The following is a 23,871-nucleotide window of genomic DNA, read 5'->3' on the forward strand; positions in this document are numbered from 1 at the left end:
AACATAGAACATAGGACTGGAAGGAATCTCCTTTATTGAATCCAGTCTCCTGCTGTTGCAGACAATCCCATGCTGTGCTTTGTTTAACTTGACTATTTTTAGTTTAGTTTAGTTTACTTCAAAGGACTACTCACAGTAGTTAAGTTAAGCATGTGCATACGTGTTTGCAGGATCAAGGCCTTAATAAATAACTAAAATATAATTAGTCTTTTTGGTACCATTATCCTCAGATAACATGGATGATAAGATTTTGTGCCTGGTAAATTTTTGACAATTTTGCAAGGCAGCACTAATGTATATGAGTTGTAGGAGTGTGGCGTTAGTGTGTTTTGTCTTAAATTGATTTGCCAGCAAAATGACTCAGAATCTAACATAGTCTCCTCACTCACCACACCACCATGATTGTAAATTGCTTTCACTGTTAGCTTCTTTTCTTTTCTGTCCTAAAGACAACTGTAATTATCCTGTTGTATGTAGGAGTGAACTTCAGCGTTCCAACCCCCACAAGAGCATGTTCATTTATATAACATACCAAACTAAAGTGAGATACCAATATTATATAAGCCTTATATATAAGGCTTTTTCATTTTAGACTCCAGGACATGCCATTTTATATAGAAAACCCAAAATCCTATCTTAACCCAGGGGACTAGTTCCATTGAAGTTCTTACTTGCACAATAAGGTATACAGGATTTTATCTCCAACAGAAAACATCCAGCGATTTCAAATTATTTTATTACCTCAGTGAGAGGGAAAGGACATGATCTGCATACACTGCTCTCAATTACTCTGTGATTTTTATGTATCCCAGGATTTCTAGTTAAAAAAAAAAAACAAATCCAAAATTTGCCAGTTGGAGAATCAAATCTAACCAAATCACCAACTTGATTTTGCAAGTTCTGACTAACCACAGTAAATAAACCTGTGATCTTCAAGAACTCTTTCCCTCCTCCACCATGATATATAATGCAGGATCTAATCATTCATTTCTTATGTGCCTTGTCTTCAACAAGAGTTTACAGTTCAATAAGAAGGAATGGTTGATGAGGCCCCTGTTCAACAGCATTTCTATTTCCCAAGCTAATGCTTCTCTGAACTAAAATTTCCAATTTTGAAAGCACAAAATTTCATTGATTTCCACCTGTTTCTTTATATCACTCCAGTAACTTAAAACAAAGCACTTTTCAATACACTAGTTCAATTACTTCATTTAGTCAGCCAGGAAGATAAGGAATCATGGAAAATCACACAAGGTACAGTTTCATGCCTGGTCTTTTTTGATCTTAAAATCTTCTAGGATCTTTGTGCTGCTCTGTAAATAAGCTATGTGAACCTTTGCTTAAAAGAATGAAAGTACCCTAGCTAAAAGGTAGTATAAAAGGTCTAGGACCAAAAAGTTGAGCCTACTTTGAGCCTGTGCCATTGTGCCTGGGGGAAGCCTTTCAAAATTAAACTACAGATTCATCCATTTTTATTTTTAAAGCAATAGCCACTATCTCTGTGAACCTTACAAATTCTCCATACACATTTTTCCTCAGGTCTGTATCAGCAGCAGTAGTTCATGTACAAACACACTGGCTCAGAGCTACTGCTTTGTCAGAGCTTTTTTTATGCCACTTTTGTGTTCTCCTGCTCCCCAGGACTTCTAGGGGCTAGTCCAGGCCCTGGTAGAAGACTTAGGGTTATTTTAAATTAGGCAGAGTTGCCACAGGCCTCAAGAGGCCATTCCACAGGTGGCTGTAGGGAGAAAGAAGTACACTCTGGCCATGGCAGCTCCCTCCTTGAACTCTTCCCCTATATCGTAGCCAGGAGAGTGAGCTGTATAAAGCCAGCTATATTACCTGGGAATTCTCCCACACCAGGGAAATTCCTAGTTGATATAAATCAGCTTTCTGACCTCTTTGTGCCATTGGAGCAATGCAAAAGGGCTGAAGCCCAGACCAGTTACGGCCATCTGTTCTTCATTCTGTGCAGACATCAATCAATGCAAAATCAAAGCTGATTTGGTATGACAGGATACTATATAAATGTAAGTTGTTGTTAGTTTAAGTTCATTCCTCAATTCTCTGCATTTCAAAACTATGGTGAAAAAATCAGTGTTTGTACAAAAAAAAAGGCAAAATTAGGTGAGGAAGAAGAAAAAGTGTTTCAAACTTACAAACAATACAAAATAAAACGATAAACATTGTTTATTAAGGTCTTTTAAGTACACCAAGTACTGTCCCTGAGCAAAACACCATCATTCTGTTCAACAAAGCATTATCTTAATGTGCCACTTGAAATTACCTAGGGCACAAGTAATCTTTCTTTTTTACATTAAATATTTAGTGCCCTTCAGGAACATAATGTTACAACTACTTGTTCATGTCATCCTAGCCCTCTAATACCACCAGAGTTGTCGGTTACCATTAAAGTCCACATTTGCTAACAGTTAGCTTACAATGGTATCCATCACTGCCACAGTATTCTCCTTCTCTTAGGGCTAGTCTTTACTTACCAGTAGGTCGGCACTGCTGCAATCAATGCACTCTGAGAAGAGTAAGGGAAGTCAACAGGAGAGTGTCTCCCATTGACACAGTGCGGTAATTCAACCTAAACTACGTTATTCACGTAACTGGAGTTAGGTTAACTTACTGCAGTAATATAAACAAGGCCTTAGAAAAGATGACATTTCTAGCAATTGAGTAGTTACAGTGGGCACATGTTGACATCTGTATAGTTTCTACTGCAGTTGTATTTTATTATCTGTTTGGGGAAGGGGTTTGGGAGGGTTGTGGTGATCTGTGCATAGGTATGATGGTAATAATACCAACAAATTCATCAAGATATTAAGGGAAGAAGCAACATTTCTAATGCCTAGGGCACAGGACTGGGAATCAGGACTCCTTGTTTCTAATGATAGCTCTTTGACTGACCCACTTTCCAACCTTGCATATCCATTTGACTTCTCTGCGCTGGTATAGCCATCTCTCAGATGTGTATTTAACTAGCTCACAGAAGTTTCCTGAGCCTTAATTAATTAGTGTTTGTGAAGTACTTCAAAATCCTTGGATGAAGTGTACTACAGTGTAAGTGCAAAGCATTAATGCTATCTGGAATCTCCATTGGTTACTTCATCACCGAGACCCAGTTTTAAGTCACAGAAATGATCATTAAAATGATTATCATTAGAAAACAGGAAGAGGCACTTCAGAAATTCTTCAGAATTAATGGCAGTAAAACTACAACTAGTACAGCGAGCAGCTGCCAGCCTACTGTGTAAAAAAGCTTGTGAGAGCATATCACAAGAATCCTATGCAAATTCTACTGGCTACATATTCCTTTTTCAACTGAAGTCCTAATATGCAAGGTCTTTGGGGGATAAGGGTGTGTGGAAAAAGAATAAAATTATTTTATTCTGAAATGCTACTTTTAGTCATGTTTTGGCGCTTAGACCCACACATGGTAGATGATTTGAACTATGCTAGAGAGAAGGACAGGCAGACAAACAGAGTAGAACCAGAAAATTGGATTGAAGTAATAGAGCCCTTGGCTTTAGACTCTGTGCAAGACAGCTTGCATGTGTGGCTGTTAAGTGAACATGAGCTCAAGTTCCCTCACACATCCACAGTCCCTCACTGCCAGACACATTTTTTTTCCTACTTTGGGACTTAAGGTTCATAACTATGTGGTGTCTTGGCTGTTGCAGTGGCTGCACTACCTAAAGGGGTATAGTGATTCAGTAGTGACTGGTACTATATTTACCATTTCTGGGTGACCCTTTGAGCTAGCAAGGAGAGCTTTCTAACCCTGGACCAAATAACAGGTGTGGCACTCATTGCACTTGTGTGACTCCTGTGCAAACCAAATTCATTCCAATAAACTCTCACCCCTGAGAAGCCCCAGAGGACTGGCATTGTGACAATACTTGCAAGCCATTAAAAGAAATGACGTCACACTCTGTCCCCACAGACAGCAGCAGAGTTAGTATTTCAGTGCACTCTTTCTCCAGGCCAACACCATTGGACTCAATGCTCTTTTTTAATTTGTGGTGTCATCTGACCCCAGTTCACAACAGGGGCCAATGTTCCTCACAGTGGCCCTCCCAGAATCACTAACAGGAAACTGGAGTTAGATCTATTAGAGTCAGTTTACTTCTTTTTTTAGACAGAGCATTCTGGATGCACACGCCAACCTGTAGCATACACATGTGTGCATGCTCACACAGCCCCACCCATGCGCGTGCGCGCGCACACACACACACACACACACACACAGCAGTGGATTTTAAATGGAAGCCTGCCATCAGTTCAAATGGCTCCTTGTAGTGTACAGAGTAAGAGTTCCCTCAGCTACAGTTAGTTGTTTACCTGGTTCACTTGCTGATCATTCATTTACCTAGCAGTTTTGCCTGCTCACTTTCAGTTACCATAGGGCCCCAGTGAGGTGAGACCTTCTTAGTAAAGACGAACTGAGGAGGTGATGTTTAGATTCAGATGTGAATTAGCTTTTGGCTAGAGATCAGGTCTGAGGCCAAATCAAGGCTATGGTAGTGATTTGCTGGTACAGAAATATGAGCTGTTCGTGTGAGATTTTTATTCTAAATGGTGGAAATCCTGAAAAAAGCAGCAAATCATCTAAGATTTCAGCCACATCTGAACAGGAAAAGAGGCCTATTCTAGTGCGTGATCTGAGCTGGAACCATGCAGGATACAAAACCAAATCTCCCTGAAATTGAAGGGGATTCCAGTCCAAGGTTCCCACCCTGGCTCATCACTAATTCCTAAAGTATCAACTAATTTTTATCTGAATGTTTGAGATATTCAGTTTCCAGAGAGCAGTTCCTTGAAAACAGTATTCCTTCTGTTCAGAATTTACATTCATGCACATCTGTAGTAATTATTAGGGTTCTGCTTCACCACTTAACATTTCTGGTGCTGTGAAAAAACCAACCTCTAGGGTACTGAATCTAAGCTTATAGAGCTCCCCACAGCATGGTCTGGAAAGCATGTGGTGCTAAACAGGTGTAAAAATAAAAACTTTGCTGTGTCCCATGGCTGCAATGCTAGGCATGTGTTTTCTGACTGACTGTTGCCAAAGGGCATTCTTGAGAAACAGTTGCCAGTATGTGCTTGTTAAAGTGACATCAGAATAAAAGCACTGATTTACAACTTGTGGTACATATTTTTCAGGAGCCTCAGCTGTCAAAGGATAACACTGCATAAGAATTTGTTTTTCTCCTACGTTCTTAACTCTGTGTTTACCATCGCCCACCTCATCGCAGTAGTGCCTAATCCAGGCCTTGTAAAAAGGGATCCCGTAAGTATTTAATTATTCCTTTCTTTTACAGAACATAGCTAAACAAATCCACCCTGGATATGTTTGTAAACGATACCTTGCAGTGCACTGGGTCAAAAATACAGGACCAAATTCAGAGAGACTTACACAAGCATATCTCCCATTGGCAGATACTTGCTCAATAAAAATCTCAGAATTTGTCTTGAGGAGCATAAGGCTTTGAAAGTAAAGTCATTCTGTTAGCAGCATGGCCTTGCTGGAATGTTGAGAGAGAATTTGCACAATCCATTGAGTTCCAGGACTTCATCGGTACAGTTCAGCAGGGAGCTCAAAAGTTAAATCACTTTTCTGTCTCTCTGATCCTGGCCTGCAGTCCTATTCCCAGCATAGAGTGACTCTACTTTACATTGGCTAATAATGGTTCCTGAAGGGTAGAATGGCCCTGCCTATGCCCCCTTTCTCCCAGACATGCCCTCTATCAGAGAGTGGGGATGGGGAGTAAAGTGGCCACCATATGGCTCTATAATCCTTGGGGACTTCCCCAGGCAGGGGAACTTTTGGGGCACCAATCCACTGGGATTCTGGGTGCTTTGCCAGGGACCAGTATCCAGTCCAGTTTTCACTGTTTACCAAACTCTTCCCAGTAGCCAATAAAGCAAGGCACAAGCTCAGTTCATTTTCAGTACCATTAGTCCTTTTTAGGTAGATGAAGGAGCTCTGCATATTATTGGACTCTGCCAGTCCACCAGCTGATAAAAATTTCAAAAATTTGTGTAAACACAAATGGCCTGAGTCTGACCTTACTCACATTAGGAGTAACTCATCCCAGTCCGATAGAGCTGCAGTAGCGTACACTGATACAGAATGTCAGGCCTGTGATGTCTAAAGTTACGTCAGAACATTTATCAGTTTGTCTTCTAGTAGGATATTTAAATTATGGCTTAATCATTTCTCTAGATCTAAGTTTCAAAAAGCGATTAAATACGATCACGGTATTGCCTTCTTATATGCATCTTTCAACATGTGCTACCAGTTAATAAGATAATTAAAGTAGTATGTGAACAGACTACAGAAAAATCCGATCCATTTCAGGGGCCATCTGGAGATTAAAAAATAGAACAGGGAAAAAAAATCAAACACATTTCATTCTACCTTATTGCATATTGTCCTATGTTTCCATTTTACGCAAAGGGTATGATAAAAATACTCTTGATATTTGAAGATGAAGAGCTCGTACATGATAAGCAAAGCATTAACATCAGGCTGCTGAAATTTAAGTAGGAATAATTACCTCAAGCTCAGGTTAAAAAATGATACTTCCTGGCAGAAGAGGTAAATTTTCTAAATCAGAGTGCTTTTTAATTAATGTTGAGGTCACAGCTAGAAGGTTTGTGCATTGAGAGTGTACTGATTTATAAAGGAGACATGAGGCAAATATATGTAGATATTTAGGAACAGATCCTCATTTGGGATCAAATCCTGGCCCAAAAGTCAATGGAAAAGCTCCCATTTACTATAACATGCCAGGGTTTCTTGGTGTAAGGTGACATCGCCCTATTGAAATTAATTGAGATACATCAGGTTGCACTGGCGATCTGGCCCTTAGTAACTATGGTGATGAGTACTACAGGAATAGCATAGATAGATACTTATGACTTCAGTGGGACTCCGTATAAGTACAAAGATCTGTCCATGAAGAGCACCCTGCAAGATTGGGGCTTTAATTGGTGTCTTAAATTAAAGGAAATTCTTTAGATTGGATCATACTTGAAAAGGAAACATATATACAAAGAAATTTACCTGGCCAGTACATTTCTGGCTTTTCACTGCTGTTACTGAAGATATTCATATGACTAAGCTCCAATTCAGCAAAGAATGTAAGCACATGGTTAATTGCTTTGATGAATCAGAGCCTTATTCTATGCCTTCTCCCTCACCATCAACTCTTCTTCTGCCTGATCCAGCAGTGAACTGCTCCCTAGTAGATAAGACAAAACTAGAAGTCAGAAGACCTGAGTTCTTCTACTGACTAACAGGGTGATGTTGGGTGAGTCACATAACCCCTGAGTGTCTCAATTTCCATGTTTTTAAAAATAAGAAGGTAACAGAATTTATTTGCAAAGCACTTCAAAATCTATGGTTAAAGAGCCCCCCACAAGTACTAAGCAATACATTATTTTATTATTATTCTATTCTTCTCATACCATATGGCTGGGAAGAGAAAACGAGCCATTGGGGGGCATGTTCTCAAAAAATAATGAAAATCTTTTGAAAATGTAATAAACGTATGTTTAAATTACACCAGAAATATTCCTGTTAACTTTTCACTTCGTAGTAATTTAACAAAGGAAATAAAGGTTTTATATATTGCTTTGGTTTATATGTGTTACACCTGCCTTTTTTAAAAGTCCATTTCAGATGATTGCTTCTGACTTTTTATAGTTTGAAATGTTTGTCCTTATTTCTCCTGTGGTTCTTCCCAGCTTGATGGACACATGGGTTAGTGCATCTCGTGCATCAGAAATACGCAGGCATACATATCAGTGTGGAGGAGGAATTGCTATACCAATGGGAATTTCAAACAGACACAGATATCCATTATTTAATACCAGATATAGACGTGATGTAGGTAGCATTTATTTATTCTGCACCGTGGAAAAATACTTTAAAAAATAAATGTTATTCCACCTCATTCCTTGGGCATTTTTCCCTTCTGGAAGTTACAGAGTAGATTTTAAATATGAGGTAGCATGGAAAAGCTAATCCCAGTGAACTCCCATATATTTATGAAGATGTCAGTAACACCAATGGAAGAGAACAACAAGAAGGAAGAAAGAAGCCTGTCTTATGTAATGGATGCTGAGGGGACGAGACCAGGAAACAAGTCCTTGTTTCCCTAACACTAAAGACCCATTCTCTTCCCATGTGGCCTTTTACTATCAAGAGACCAGGTTCCAATGCATACACCTGGACCTGAAAAGAATCTATTATACCCTGCCCCTTGGATATGTTCCTTAGCACTGATTTAAACCTATTTTGTGACAATTCCATCAATGTAAAATGGTAAGTGAAACTGCTTCTTAAATGTATTTATTATTATGCTTTTCTTTTTCTTTTGTTCTTATTATTATTTGATTCTATTTTTATTCTTGAATTTATGTGGACCTAAACTGATGGAAGAGAAAAAGGATACAAACGCTGGCTTCCCAGGATGAGGGGAAGAAGAGGAGCAAAGAGTCTATGGACAATCGAATAAAGAGATATAGCAGTATATATGTGTGTATATATTGTGACAAAGCTCTGTCCTTGTCTCCGTGGGTCCCGCGTTTCCTGGCGGATTTCGCTAGCCTCAGAGGCTCACTGTGACCCTCCACATAACCCTTCTTTCTCTAGAGACAAGGGTCACAGTCTACTGAGCCATTTTTATCATAAGCCAGCGAGGGAGGTGAGGAGAAGTTATCCTTCCTTGCACAGTCACTGTTGTCTCCCAGTCTCAGTGATTAAACAGGGGGCAAAGGTGGGGGGGAGCGGAGCCCAGGCCCACTCTCTACTCCGGGCTCCAGCCCAGGGACCCTAATAGTATCTGCTATGGTAGCTGACCTTTTAGAAACATGACATGTACAATTCCCTGGGCTACTTCCCCCACAGCAGCCCTCACTTCCTCAAGCTCCACTTCACCCTTACCTCAGGGCCTCCTTCCTTGTGCCTGATATGGTGTGGACTATTCAGCCTCTCCAACAGCACAACTTCCTCCCACAGCTCCTGACATGCACACCCACCTGACTGACTGGGAGGCTTTTAACTAGTTTCAGCCAGCCCCTGATTGGCTTCAGGTGTCCCAATCAACATAGCCTTCTCCCTGCCTTCTGGAAAGTTCTTAATTGGCCCCAGGTGTCTTAATTAACCTGGAGCAACTTCCATTTCACTTAACCTGGTACCAGGGATTTGTTTAGCGTGGAGCTAATATATCTATTTCCCACTACTTTTCTGTAGCCATCTGGCCTTGCCCCGTCACATATCCTCCCATCCCTGCTCAATACCGTAGAGTTGGGCAACTTGGGACGCCAGTCAGTATGCTCGTGACAGACCATCAGCGTTGCCATGGTGGCATCCAGCCCTGTGCCATATGTGGAACTGGAATGGTTGGAGGGATAAGAACCATCTGGTGACCCTTGCATTCTTTTCCTTATTCCGCTGCATCCACTGGAGGGGTGCATGGTCCGTCACAAGAGTAAATCGCTGGCCTAAAAGGTAATAACACAGTGTCTCCATAGCCCATTTGACAGCAAGGCGTTCTCTCTCAACTACTGCATATTTCTGTTCTCTTGGGAGAAGCTTTCTGCTTAGATAGAGGATCAGGTGTTCCTCTTCTTCCACCATTTGCGACAGAACTGCTCCGAACCCCACCTCGGAAGCATCTCTTTGTAAAATAAATTCCCTGTTAAAGTCTGGGGCTATGAGTACGGGGTCATTACAGAGGGCCGTCCGAAGGTCTGTAAACGACGAAGGTCTGCTGCATCGGTCCACTTTACCATTTCTGGACCTCGGGCCTTCACCAGGTCTGTTAGGGGACTTGCCCTAGTGGCGAAGTGGGGAATAAACTGTCGGTAGTAGCCTACCACGCCTAGGAATGCACGGACCTCCTTCTTTCGGGTTGGCCAGGGCCAGTTTTGAATTGCCTCTAATTTATTCATTTGGGGCTTCACTATGCCCCTTCCCATAATATATCCCACGTACCTAGCCTCTGCTAGCCCTATGGTCCATTTAGCAGGATTAGCAGTGAGGCCAGCCCGCCTTAAGGTGCGCAGTACTGCCTCAACTTTCTCCAAGTGGGTTCCCCAGTCTGGCGTATGGATGATGACATCATCTAGGTATGCAGCTGCAGAACTAGTATGGGGGCACAGCAGCTTATCCATGAGGCACTGGAATGTGGCCGGGGCCCCATGTAGCCCAAAAGGGAGGATGGTATACTGGAATAGCCCATCTGGGGTGGAGAACGCTGTCTTTTCTTTAGCTTCTTTGGTCAGAGGAATCTGTCAGTACCCTTTTGTCAGATCCAGTGTAGTCAAGAATCGGGCACTATCCAGTCGGTCAACCAGTTCATCGATGCGTGGTATGGGGTATGCATCAAACTAGGATATTTCATTCAGTCGGCGAAAGTCATTACAGAATCTCATGGTACCATCAGGTTTAGGCACTAGAACAATTGGACTGGACTACTGACTGTAAGATTCTTCAATAACCCCTAATTCTAACATTTTCTTTACTTCGGCCTTGATATCCTCTCTTTTGGCTGCTGGGATTCGGTAGGGTCTCAATGTTACCTTGGCTCCGGGGATCGTGCGGATATGGTGATAGGTCTCAGACGTCCGCCCTGGTTTTATAGAGCACACATCTCAGTTGCGATTAATCATGTCGGCTGTCTCGATCTTTTGGATCGGCATCAAGTCAGATGATATCCTCACTTGCTCATGTAAGTTATCTCCTGGGGAAGGGTCTCCTGCATGACTAAGCATGCCTCTCGATCATGCCAAGGTTTTAGAAGATTGATGTGGTGAATTTGCTCCGATTTCCGGCAGCCTGGCTGCTGCACCTTATAGTTCACCTCTCCCACGGCTTCGATTATTTCATAGGGTTCCTGCCACTGGGCCAACAGTTTACTTTTCTGCTGTGGGCACTAGTACCATCACCCGATCCCCTGGTTGGAACCACTGAAGCTTTCCTTGGTGGTTATAATGGGTTCATTGGGTCTCCTGTGCTCTCTCCAAGTGTTCCCATACAATGGGCGTAACTCGGGCTATCCGATCTCTCATCTGCAGTACATGCTCAACTATGTTCCTTCTGGGATTTGGCTCCTCTTCCCAGGCTTCTCTGGCTATATCCAATAGGGCCCGAGGGTGGCGCCCATATAGTAGTTCGAATGGAGAGAAACCCATGGAGGCTTGCGGAACCTCCTGGATGGCGAACATGAGGTAAGGCAATAGGGTATCCCAGTCTATCCCATCCCGGCTCAACACTTTCCTGATCATGGCCTTGAGGGTCCTATTGAACCTTTCCACAAGGCCATCTGTTTGCGGGTGGTATACAGAGGTCCGTAGGGCTTGTACATGGAGCAATGAACAGAGATCCTTTCATCAACTTGGACATGAAAGGTGTCCCTTGATCAGTCAATATCTCCTTGCCAACCTGGGCAAAGATCTCTACTAGCTCCTTAGCTATTGTCTTGGAAGCTGTGTTGCGCAGGGGAACAGCTTCCAGGTACCGGGTTGCATAGTCCAGTACAACAACCACATGTTGGTGGCCCTGAGCTGTCTTCTCTAGGGGCCCTACCAGATCCATGGCTATCCATTTGAAAGGAACCTCTATTATTGGAAGAGGTATCAAAGGAGCCTACAAGTGCGGGCGAGGGCTGTGTAACTGACACTCTGGACAAATGTGCAGTATCACCGGACATCTTCATGTACTCCTGGCCAGAAGAACCTCTGCAGGATCCGTGCCTGGGTTTTCTCTACCCCTAGGTGTCTTCCAAACAGGTGACTGTGGGCGAGACTCAATATGCTTTTAGATGTTTTCGTGGCACCAGAAGTTGTTGTATCTCTTGCTCCTGCGTTCGCACCACGTGGTACAGGAGATCTTTCTTCACTATAAAGTAAGGTCCGGGACCCCGGACCTTCCCATCCACGGGTATCCCATCGATCTCGGCCACCTCTTTCCTGACATTATCATATCTGGGGTCCTCCGTCTGGTCCCGCCCAAAAGTCTCTCTCCCAGGACTTACCTGCCCAAGCTCCCAGGGGCCGGCTTCTGCTTCTTCCAATAGCTTACCGCCGTCATGGCTGGGGGCAGCTTCTGGCTCACCTTCTGTGGTGGAAGTTTTTCTGTTGGCTACTCGTGTCCATCTGCCTACTAGGGAGATCTTCTGACCCTGGGTCAGGATCTGGGTTCCCAAGGCCTTCGCAGCCTTCCTCTCTTTTTTTGTCTTCCGGGTCTTTCAGGGGGCTGAGAACAGATCCTGAGAAATCTCAGTGAACATCGGGGGTTGACATTCCTCCCGTGACGAGTCGCTGTCCTCAGGGTCCCCACCTCCCTCCAGCTTCTCCGGGGGGAGTAAATTATCAAACCCTGTATAGTCCCTCCCAATGACTACAGGATATGGGAGTTTAGGAACTATGCCCACAGTCACCTCAATGGGGTTTCCCTGAACCTCTGTCTCCACTGGGATGGTGGGGTAATGGTTCACGGCCCCATGCATGCACATTACTGCTACACGTTTGGCTTGTAGCAGCTGACTATTTTTTACCAGCTTACCCGATATGAGGGTGATAGCACTCCCAGAGTCCACAAGCGCTGTAGTCTCTGCTCCATTTATCCTCACTGGCCTGGTGTAATTATGCAGGGCTAATGTGACCCCTGTGAGGTGGATAAGGGAGCATGGGATCTCCCAATCCCCCAAGTTACATTGCATAAGCTCCTCGGTGCTCGGACACTGTGCTGCTATGTGTCCCCACTACCCAACATGCATAACATCTATAATTTGCTTTTAATCACTTCCCTATCCCGGGGGTTAGGGGGTTTAGTCCCGGGGTTCCTCCCACTCAGGCCAATCCCTTCCTTCTGGGGTCCCCGCTGGTTTTCGGCCTCCCCCTTCTTCCACCTAGGACTCCCTGAGGGTTTGGCTGCCCAGCCTTCCAGGGTTGGGGTCGGGTGCTTGCTTCAAAAGGGGTCTTCTTGGGTAGTCAGGTTAGTTCCCTGGCTGTCATCCGTCTTTCTACCAGTGTAATCAACTCGTCGTACATGGACAGCTCATTCTGGCCTACACATTTGCGGAGATCTGGTGGCAGTCCCCGCATGTAATGGTCTATGACCAGGGCCTCCAAAATCTCCTCCGGCCTGCACACCTCGGGCTGTAACCACTTCCGTGCGAGGTGTATGAGGTCGAATAGCTGGGACCTCAGGGGTTTGTTCTCCTGGTATTTCCACTCATAGAATCTCTGGGCCCTTACCGCTGCTGTTACCCCTGATCGTGCTAGGATCCCTGCCTTCAGACTGGTATAGTCAGTGGCATCCATGGCAGGCAAGTCAAAGTAGGCCTTCTGGGCCTCCCCACACAAAAAGGGGCGAGAATGCTGGCCCACTGCTCCTGGGGCCACGCCTCACGCTGAGCAGTCCTTTCGAATGAGAGGAGATATGCCTCTACGTCATCTCCTGACATCATCTTTGGCAGACAACCAGTGGCCTTCAGGGTTCACGTCCCATCGGACTCCCTGGGCCTGGGTGGTGAGGATCTTCAGCTGGTCCACCACCTCTCTCAAGAGGGCACAATCTTGGGTCGCCTGGCTCATCAATAATTGATTGGTTTCCTGCTGTAGCTGCATAGACTCCTTTTGTGCCATTGCCTGAACCTGGGTGGCCTCCTGCTGGGCTGCCATGGCTTGTACCAGAGCTCTTACCACCTCCTCCTTTGTGGTATAAAGCAAACAAACAAAAACAAAAGCAAAAAATCCAAAACCCCAGTGCACTTTTTTTTAAAAAAAAAAAAAACCTCTTTCTTCCGTCACGCTGTAAATGAAATCCCACTTCTGATACCAGTTGTGACAAAGCTCTGTCCTTGCCTCCGTGGGTCCCGCGTTTCCTGGCGGATTTCGCTAGCCTCAGAGGCTCACTGTGACCCTCCAAGTAACCCTTCTTTCTCTAGAGACAAGGGTCACAGTCTACTGAACCATTTTTATCATAAGCCAGCGAGGGAGGTGAGGAGAAGTTATCCTTCCTTGCATAGTCTCTGTTGTCTCCCAGTCTCAGTGATTAAACAGGGGGCAAAGGTGGGGGGGAGGGGAGCCCAGGCCCACTCTCTACTCTGGGCTCCAGCCCAGGGACCCTAATAGTATCTGCTATGGTAGCTGACCTTTTAGAAACATGACATGTACAATTCCCTGGGCTACTTCCCCCACAGCAGCCCTCACTTCCTCAAGCTCCACTTCACCCTTACCTCAGGGCCTCCTTCCTTGTGCCTGATATGGTGTATACTACTCAGCCTCTCCAACAGTGCAACTTCCTCCCACAGCTCCTGACATGCACACCCACCCGACTGACTGGGAGGCTTTTAACTAGTTTCAGCCAGCCCCTGATTGGCTTCAGGTGTCCCAATCAATAGCCTTCTTCCTGCCTTCTGGAAAGTTCTTAATTGGCCCCAGGTGTCTTAATTGACCTGGAGCAGCTTCCATTTCACATAACGTGGTACCAGAGATTTGTTTAGCCTGGAGCTAATATATCTATCTCCCGCTACTTTTCTATAGCCATCTGGCCTTGCCCCGTCACAATATGTATAATGCTATGAAACTAAATTCCTTTTTTTACATTGAAACTAACATGACAGTTGTCAGATATCTTTGTAGCTGAAATAACCAAGAGTTTCTTTGCCACTGAGGCAAAAAATGACCAATAAAACCTTGTAAAGCGGCCATTCCAGTATTTTCTTCGTGTTGGTGACAAATGTAAAACTGGAACATTTGCACATTATCTGGAACAGCTAAAGCCCCTCCCCCTTATCAAGGTTTGAAAATCCTGAACACTGAGATCTGCACTTTAGCTGAAGTGCACTGGCCAGGAATGAGTGAAAAGAAAATTGAAGATGACATGATTTTTTTTTTCCTCAGGCTGCCCTAATAGGTTGCTCTAGCACAACTGGGCATTATACTTTCATCCAGTGCCTGATGATTGCAGGATTGGTGAGTGATTAATGAGTGACTTTGCACCATCCGATTCTGTACTAGCTGTGGGCATCTTACCATCATCGCAGTGTATAATCCAACCAAGGCCAACAATGTAGCTGCAGATATTTTTTTTTACTAGCAACTGTGGTCACTCTTTAATGACACTCTGGGAAGAAATGTCATCATGATACTGGGTGACTTTATTTTCCTCCATGCAGGAAAAATTACATCAGGTCACGTACACTCAGGAAGTTTGGTATTGGGCAGAAGAACAGGAGTGTGCAGCAACTGCTGGAATTTGCAGCTGACAACAACATAGTGATCTCTGACTGTCTCTTCCATCAGCCAGAGATTCACAAGCAGACCTGATACTGCCCAGCTGGCTTCACTAGGACTGTTATTAATCATGTCCTCCTTAACAATCATTGGCGATTAATATTGGATGTTACAAGTTCACAGAAGTGCTAAACTTGACACTGACCATCAGCTTTTGCTGACAAAAGTGTGCCTCTGACTTCGATGACAGACAGTTAATGAGCTAAAATTAGTCTGATTCAGCCAAAAGCTCTTATTACAATCAAGCTATCAGACAGCTTTCCATTCTGAACCACATAAGGCTATTGAACGTTTTGGAGTGAAGTCTCACTCCCCTGTCAGTGATGTTGTTTCAGGTTATCAGTGCTGACCTCTGCCAGCTTAGTGATGGGGTCCCAGCCCTTCAAATGACATCTATGAATCAGGGAGTAAATGCTCTCAACTGTTGGCGCTAAGTAAAAAACAAGACTACCAGTTGAGTCTTCAAAGACACGTGTGTGGAGAGCAAAAGCAAAGGCTGAGTGGGTTCCACTTTGGAATGAACTTTACTACTGGCTGCCACCAGGCGCAATCTCCGCACTCCCTATTCAACTTTGTGGTGTTTGCAAGGGAATGTGGCACCAGCTTCTCCAGTAAAGAATTGGGCTGGCAGCATCAGCCAGAGTCTGCAGAATCAGTTGTATTGATGGGAAGACCATGTCATGATGCTCTTCAATTGTCCGTCACCTGTAGTCCCTCTTCCACTTAAGGTGAACAGATAGCCAGTGTAAAAAATCAGAACGGGGGGGTAATAGGTGCCTATATAAGAAAAAGCCCCCAAAATCAGGGTTGTCCCTATTAAACCGGGACATCTGGTCACCCTACTTCCACTTGAAGAGGGGAAGGAAGTCACAGTAGAGCCACTTTCCTTCAACCAAGAAGAGATTTGGAACACAGTCCATGAGCTGAAGTCTGGGAAGGCACCAGGAGTTTGTAACATTACCCCTGAGATGCTGAAGACACATGACAGTATTATTGTACCACCATTCTGCTTTGCGATCTTTAATATGCGAATGACATTGTCTTGTTGGCTCAGTTTGGTGAATCACTGTAACTGGTGGCTGATCTGGTCAGGCAAGAAGTTGCATGCATTGAACTGGTTATTAATCCAGATAAAACTAAGTCCCTGGCCATTACCATCCAACAGCCTCCAGCTCCAGATTACAACCAGTTCATGTTAAGACGTCCGGATGGGACCTCAAGTATGTAGCAGCCCTCAAATATTTTGACTGTCATAGATGGTGCTGAAGGATGCTCAAAAGATGTAGGTGCTCATATAACAACAGCTGCTGCTGCTGCTGCCATGTTTCATGCCTGCTCTGGGCCTGACAGCCTCCATGGATCCGTTGTAACATCAAGCTTGCTACTAAGCTGTGGATTTATAGAACCACAGTCATACCAATTCTGTTGTATGGAAGTGAGGAAGGCCAAAGAACACTGGACTAACATTTTCAATTCTCATCATATTCATCAGCTTTTCCATATCAAGTGGCAGGACAAGATTGGAAATGAGGATATTCTAAACTGAACCCAGCAATGTCCTCCATCAGCACTTGTTCGGTTTTGGCTGCTTTCTTGGTATAGACCCCATTGGGCACTCCTAAGAGCATTGCTTTTCAGCCAGGTATGATATCTTGGAGTCCACAGGAAGTACAGCCACTCAGTGACTCTCATAGAGGAGGGTGCAGTGTGCTTTCTTCAGGACTAGCATCACATGGTCTCCTCCCCATTCCTGCACATTTTGAACAGGCACTAACTGGGAGCAGACCTGTCTCCAGCCCAATGATGGCGAGAGTGTGCATTGCCGATCTGCCCTGTCTAAGGAGTGGTGTGCAGTTACACCATGCCAAGTGCATTGCATGAAAAGAATTATGCCTCCAAGAGAAACCACATACCTCTTCCCCACTCCAGTCCAGCATTAGCATTGCCAACGGTGCATAAAAGGAAAGTGAAAGAACAACACTCGAGCAAATATTCTCAATAGGTAAAAACTTTAACAACAAAATTTGTGGTATAAATAATATACCAAAAAATCATGACCAGCAGGATGCCATAAATAATCCCCCATTCACTCATTAAAAGTAGAGTCACCATCATTCAGCTCAAATGAGGTTTTTCTGTATCTGTATAAAAATATGGGGAGACACAGAAAGAAATAAACAGTGTATCATGATAAAGTGTGGAGAGGAAAACTTATATGATTTATGGGACTAAAGTGCAATTGCCTGAGGGATAAACAGGGAATGAGAGCCAGGAAAATAAAGGTGATGGGCAATATTGAAGAAGCAGAAATAATTGTAGGTCTTTTCTGAAGGTAACTATTATCTTCCTTGTTAGCACTGCAGCAGGCACCTTCTGCCTTTTCTTAGTTATGATTCTTTCTGATGTAGCCTGACAGAGTCCTGAGGAATTTTTAAAATATAATTGTTTCAGTAACCGAGCCAAAAATGATCCCATTGAAGATAAATTGTAAAATTCCTATTAACTTCAGTATAATCACTGTTAGCCTCAAATTTTTGATTTGCTCAGTCTCTGCTGGACACAGCAAAGGCTGGGGAGCCAGCAAGAAGTGCAGCTCCATGTAGTGGAGGTTGTTCTATGTACTGTGTACTGGATAATAACATGGGAGGACTCCATTTTTACTACACTAAACTGGCTCTTTATTAAAGCAACTATTCCCAGAACTGCTCTATCTGCACTTTAGCATTCCTAGCTATGACTTCCTGGTGCCTCTCCATCCTAAAATCCCTGTTCCTCTTTCTAAGTTCCATGCAGGTTGCTTAAGGGGAAGCCAGAGCCATTTTAGACCCCAGCATGGTTTATATCAAACTGAGATGTGTTCTAAAATACAAACTGGCTACAACAGCCTGCAAGGGAGAATCTTCCCACTGCAGATTGCTGAAGTTCAGTGACCTGTAGCCACACCTCTTCCAGCCTCTGGCACACCCTCTACACTAGGGGCTAAGAGGTGCCTGTAGGAAGGCTATGCTGTCACCTTGCCATTTAGGAATCTCCTACTATACCAGAGAATTCCACAGCTGACCAACTATGTGGTTTCTTTGCACTGCCAGAGGTATGCAAATGAGTCATAGTGGGGCTCAGGATTGATACAATTATAATTGTAGCAGTTAATTGACTTCTGTGGGACTAATTGTGTGAATAAGATAACCACAAGTGTCCTTTAACTGTTGTAAGCAAAATATTCACTAGGTTTTGTGTATGTCAGTGCAGGTCAAATTCTGGTTTCACTTTCCCCTCATGCAAACTGTGACTGAAATCAGTGGGTTTACACTATGTGTGAGATTGGGAAGATTGTGGTCCTTAAAGAAACACTGTCATCTGAAATTTAGCTCAAAATGTAAATGCTCTAAAGCAAAATAGAAATGGTTCTAATTTTGAAAAAGAAACCAATCTCATAAAAACGTGTTTTGAAACAAATAAGCAGTCCCCTTCTATGTGTGAAATCTCAGTAGGGCACAACTAAGAACAGGAATAGGAACCTAGCTATGACCAAGGTGAAACTGACTTAATTGGTTTTCATTGGCCAAGGTAAACAAAAAAGGAACAAACAGCCACATTTCAGGCCTCTACCGATTGTAGATAAGACTAGGAAAATCAAAGGGAGGGAGGTGCCTAATTCACTTAGGCACTTTTGAAAATCCCAGTAGGCACCACTCTGCATCTTTGGGTGCCTAAATACCTTTGTCAATCTGCACTACCAATCCCACTTTTGCATTTCTCGCAGAGACATTCGCTCAGTCGTACATCAAACAGCTGGCAGTGGCCTTGGTCAGTCTCCCATGGTTTTCTTTTAACTACCTTGACTTGTTCTGTCTGCAGTGAGGGAAAAAATGGTCAGACTGAGAATTTGGGTTCAGACTGAAAAGTTCACAGGTGAATGCCATTCTGTTTATGTTCGTGCATATAACACCACTGTCCTGCACAGACTGCATGCTGGGTTGGTTTCTCCCTCATTCAGAGGTGCTTTGTGTCGTTCCATTTTGCGCAGCTTCAAACTCACACCAGGCTTCACAGCCTCACTCCTATCAATCCTGTTCATAGGATCCGTGGCTGGGACTCCCTTTAGAGCCTATAAACACTTAAATTGAAATTGTGTACTGTGGACAGGTATTTAAAAAGTCCCCTTTGCGGGTGAAAAACTTTGGTATCTGGCTATGCTAAGATTCTCATAGTGGAACCCACAACATGTACATGGAATACAGGGACTTGACAACTGCTGGTGCTGTTACACAGTGCTACCATGATATGGGTGCCCACCATCGTGCCCGTGCTCACTCTATTCAGATCATGAAGGTTGAGGAGATAGCTGCTAGCAAGTGCCATAGACCTGCAGTCAAACAATTCCATGATTTGAAAATTAAGTTACCTCTGCCACACAGAGTTCTGCGTCGTCAACACAAACCACATTTCACCACCAAGAGACCAAATACATTCTTCTAAATGCAAGAACATTCTGTTTGCTCTGTGTTACAATAACATTCTTATTGGGGGAAAAACAAAAACAAAAAAAAACACTTAAATTGAAAGAAGGAGGATTTGCTGCAGAGAACTATAAAGCCCATCCCGAAGAGGCCAACTGTGCTGTTTTCACAGCACTCTCACAACTGCTAGCAAAAGGATCAAAGTGTTGCTCTTAGGAATTCCAGCTGAGACTCCAGCATGGCAGGGCAGAGCAGTGGGCTACTCTTCTTTTATGCTTTCTAATTTTGAAACAAAAACAAAAGAGCTGTGCCTTAATTTTGCAGTTGCCCCAGAATAATTGCTAATGAAATGTAGAAATAAGATGTTCAAATCCAATTAGTTTCCTTCTCCCAAGCTAGTTTACCAAGACAAGCCTGCAAGCTGAGTTAGATGAATCAAGACTCGTAGGCTGCCATTGGTCCCATATCCCCAGTGACAGCTAGCCTGCTTTTAATTAGCCTTTGTAGGTATAGAAGAGCAGCATGTATTTCAGTGGTACATGTTTCTTTCCTGACACCACAAATGCTGGCACCATCTTTCAGAATGGGAACTAGTGTTGTTGTGAACCTCCTTGTAAAAATTATTTGCACACAGCTGATTCCCATTCCTAAACCAAGCAGGAAAATAAACCCACTTAAAATATTGTTGAGGGTTCAAGACAAACCAACCCAGCTAAGGAGATTTTAAGTTAAGGATATCACAGTGTCCTTACCAATCTGAGCCCTGCCCTGTTCTTCATCATCATCATGGCTCAGGTTGGGAGTGGTATCTGTGCAAACATACCAGGAAGAAGCATCCCATATGCTTGTGTGGCTACACAGGAGCTGTTCACAGCTGAACTTCTAAGGAGGGGGCAGGGTCCTGGCCCACAAAGCAGGGCTGACACACCAAGGAGAGCAATCTGTTCCACTGACCTCACCTTCGATGGAGCATGCTGCATTCTCCCTGTGCACAAAGAGCAGCACCAAAGAGATCATGCTGTCCTAGGAGCTGTAGCTTAAAAGCCACAGTCTAGCTGTGTAACAGTTAAGGCCCTTCTACACTGGAGTCTCAGAACACTGGGGAATCTTTCATGACCACACCCTGGTCCCATGTGCAAAGCATGAATTAGCATGTTATATGAAGGATACCTCCATAGGAGTCGAGGGAAGAGAATCCTTCTCTACCCCATGAGATCAGCACAGCTGCAACTACATTCCAGTAGTAATGGTGACTGCTGGCCTAGATTCCTCCTGTATGGGTTGTTCTGCACAGCCCCTACCTTCCAAACAGCCACAGAGGCGGGTGCTGCAGAGCAGGACTCTGTGGCATGCAGATAGAGTGGAATACTCTGCTCTGTTCAGCTTCTCCCTTCAAGCACAACCAAACCACAATGGTTAGACTGCACTAAGGGCCTACTGTGCTCATGGAGGGAAGGCAGGATTTGGCTCCAATTGTGTCGTGACCTATCCTTCCCACAGCAGGCCTCAGTTATGGATCATGTGGCAGCCTGAATGTAGAATTTCTTCAAGAGCTTTCCTCTGTTCCTTAACATGAATGCAGGGTCATTTGCAAAGGAAGTGTCTGCCAGCAATAAACTCAGGGCCTAATTCACCACTGCATTGCTCCAGTTTTACTCTCGTGTGACTGAATTCATTGGAACTACACTGGCATAAAACAGGAGTAACTCAGCAGTGAGTCATCCTAGTCAGCCTCTCATAGTTTATCCTAGGAATGAACAATTATCTCTGTTACCTAAAATTTAACACAATTAGCACTGATGAAGATGCAGCGTGAATACCGAATTGACATATTGAAAACAAAAAGAATGTATTTTCTCCCTCATGTATGAATGTACTATTAAAAATGAATGTACTGTTTCCCTGGGTGGAATAATATTTTCATTAATTTTTGAAGATAGATTTGTAAAGGATTAAACAGCATAAAAAGAAAGCAGTAATTCTCATTTATCCCCAAGATTTTGTATTCTTTTTAATTTCTTCATAACTTTTATATAAAAAATTTAGAGTTACATTTCACCCCATCAGTATCAAATTCCCTTTTCAGGTAGCAATTCCATGCTAAGTAGCGAGATAGTGACCAGCAGTATGCAACTTGTAGGATTCAAGTATTAATGATAAAAGGCCATTTGCAGCATATGTAGACAGCACTTCAGTAAAGAGCATTAATTTTTAGTGTCCCACACACAACAGTTGGATTCAGCTTGTAAACATATCATGTAGCCACCATTCATGAGAAAGATTCAGACTTTCTCAAGAAAATTATTAGGGATGCTTTTTCAATAGAAAGGCAATACCAAATTAATTAGCTGATAGCAGGGGAGAAAAAAAGGCTATTATTTTGGGTCAGATTCTACTACAGTACCATTGCAGCCTTACTTTATGAGTATTCCTATTGAATTCTCTCCTAAGGCAGAGTCTTAGTTCAGTCATCTCTGTAGATCTCAACTATCATAGTATCACAAAGGGAGAGATTATATTCTCTCTCATAAATTCCATGACCTGTGTTATGTTCAATGACCTGTGTTATACAGGAGGTCAGACTAGATTATTGCCGTGGTCTATGAATCTATGAATGTCTTTCAGGTAGCCAAGTCCCAAATCATTCTTTGTCAAAACAACATTTGATATTTCACCTACATCTAATGAGAAACCAGTACGGATCCCATAGCACTGCAGTAACGTGTTCCTGAGATGTAACATCCTAATCACTTTCTCTATAAATGTAACTCTAAATGATCTTATGTTGTAGTCCCATGTAAAGCGCATTGCAGTGTCTAATCATAAAATGATAAAAGCACGGAGAATTCTAGCAACTTCTGAGAGAGAGGCTACAACTTTCCTGCCAAATGTAGGTGAAAACAGCAGTAGTCTCGACCACAGCTGCCATATAAGAACATAAGAATGGCCATACTGAATCAGACCAAAGGTCCATCCAGCCCAGTATCCTGTCTGCCAACAGTGGCCAATGCCAGGTGCCCCAGAGGGAGTGAACCTAACAGGTAATGATCAAGTGATCTCTCTTCTGCCGTCCATCTCCACCCTCTGACAAACAGAGGCTCGGGGCACCATTCCTTACCCACCCTGGCTAATAGCCATTAATGAACCTAACCTCCATTAATTTATCCAGTTGTCTTTTAAACCCTGTTATAGTCCTAGCCTTCACAACCTCCTCAGGCAAGGAGTTCCACAGGTTGACTGTATGCTGAGTGAAGAAGAACCTCCTTTTATTTGTTTTAAACCTGCTGCCCATTAATTTCATTAGGTGGCCCCGAGTTCTTATATTATGGGAACAAGTAAATAACTTTTCCTTATTCACTTTCTCTACACCATCATGATTTTATATACCTCTATCATATCCCCCCTTAGTCTCCTCTTTTCCAAGCTGAAAAGTCCTAGTCTCTTTAATCTCTCCTTATATGGGATCCGTTCCAACCCCCTAATCATTTTAGTTGCCCTTCTCTGAACCTTTTCTAATGCCAGTATATCTTTTTTGAGATGAGGAGACCACATCTGTACGCAGTATTCAAAATGTGGTCGTACCATGGATTTATATAAGGGCAATAAAATTATTGTCCTTCTAATCCTTTTTTAATGATTCCTAACATCCTGTTCGCTTTTTTGACTGCCACTGCACACTGCGTGGACGTCTTCAGAGAACTATCCACGATGACTCCAAGATCTCTTTCCTGATTAGTTGTAGCTAAATTAGCCCCAATCATATTGTATGTATAGTTGGGGTTATTTTTTCCAATGTGCATTACTTTACATTTATCCACATTAAATTTCATTTTCCATTTTGTTGCCCAATCATTTAGTTTTGCAAGATCTTTTTGAAGTTCTTCACCGTCTGCTTTGGTCTTAATTATTTTGAACAGTTTAGAATCGTCTGCAAACTTTGCCACCTCACTATTTACCCCTTTCTCCAGATCATTTATGAATAAATTGAATAGGATTGGTCCTAGAACTGACCCTTGGGGAACAAAACTAGTTATCCCTCTCCATTCTGAAAATTTACCATTTATTGCTACCCTTTGTTCCCTATCTT

At 43.4% G+C, this 23,871-nt stretch overlaps 1 protein-coding gene across 1 annotated transcript in view; it reads left to right on the forward strand.

Annotated features, from left to right (window-relative positions):
- CALCR (calcitonin receptor) overlaps positions 1 to 23,871 on the forward strand; it is a 269,917-nt gene that overhangs the window by 189,687 nt on the left and 56,359 nt on the right. The window contains exon 7 of the mRNA XM_038392848.2: positions 5,173 to 5,299. Coding sequence (XP_038248776.1) covers positions 5,173 to 5,299 — 127 coding nt within the window. The remainder of the gene's footprint in view (positions 1 to 5,172; positions 5,300 to 23,871) is intronic.

The sequence above is a fragment of the Dermochelys coriacea genome, chromosome 2 (genome assembly GCF_009764565.3).
Source record: "Dermochelys coriacea isolate rDerCor1 chromosome 2, rDerCor1.pri.v4, whole genome shotgun sequence".
Lineage (NCBI taxonomy): Eukaryota > Metazoa > Chordata > Testudines > Dermochelyidae > Dermochelys > Dermochelys coriacea.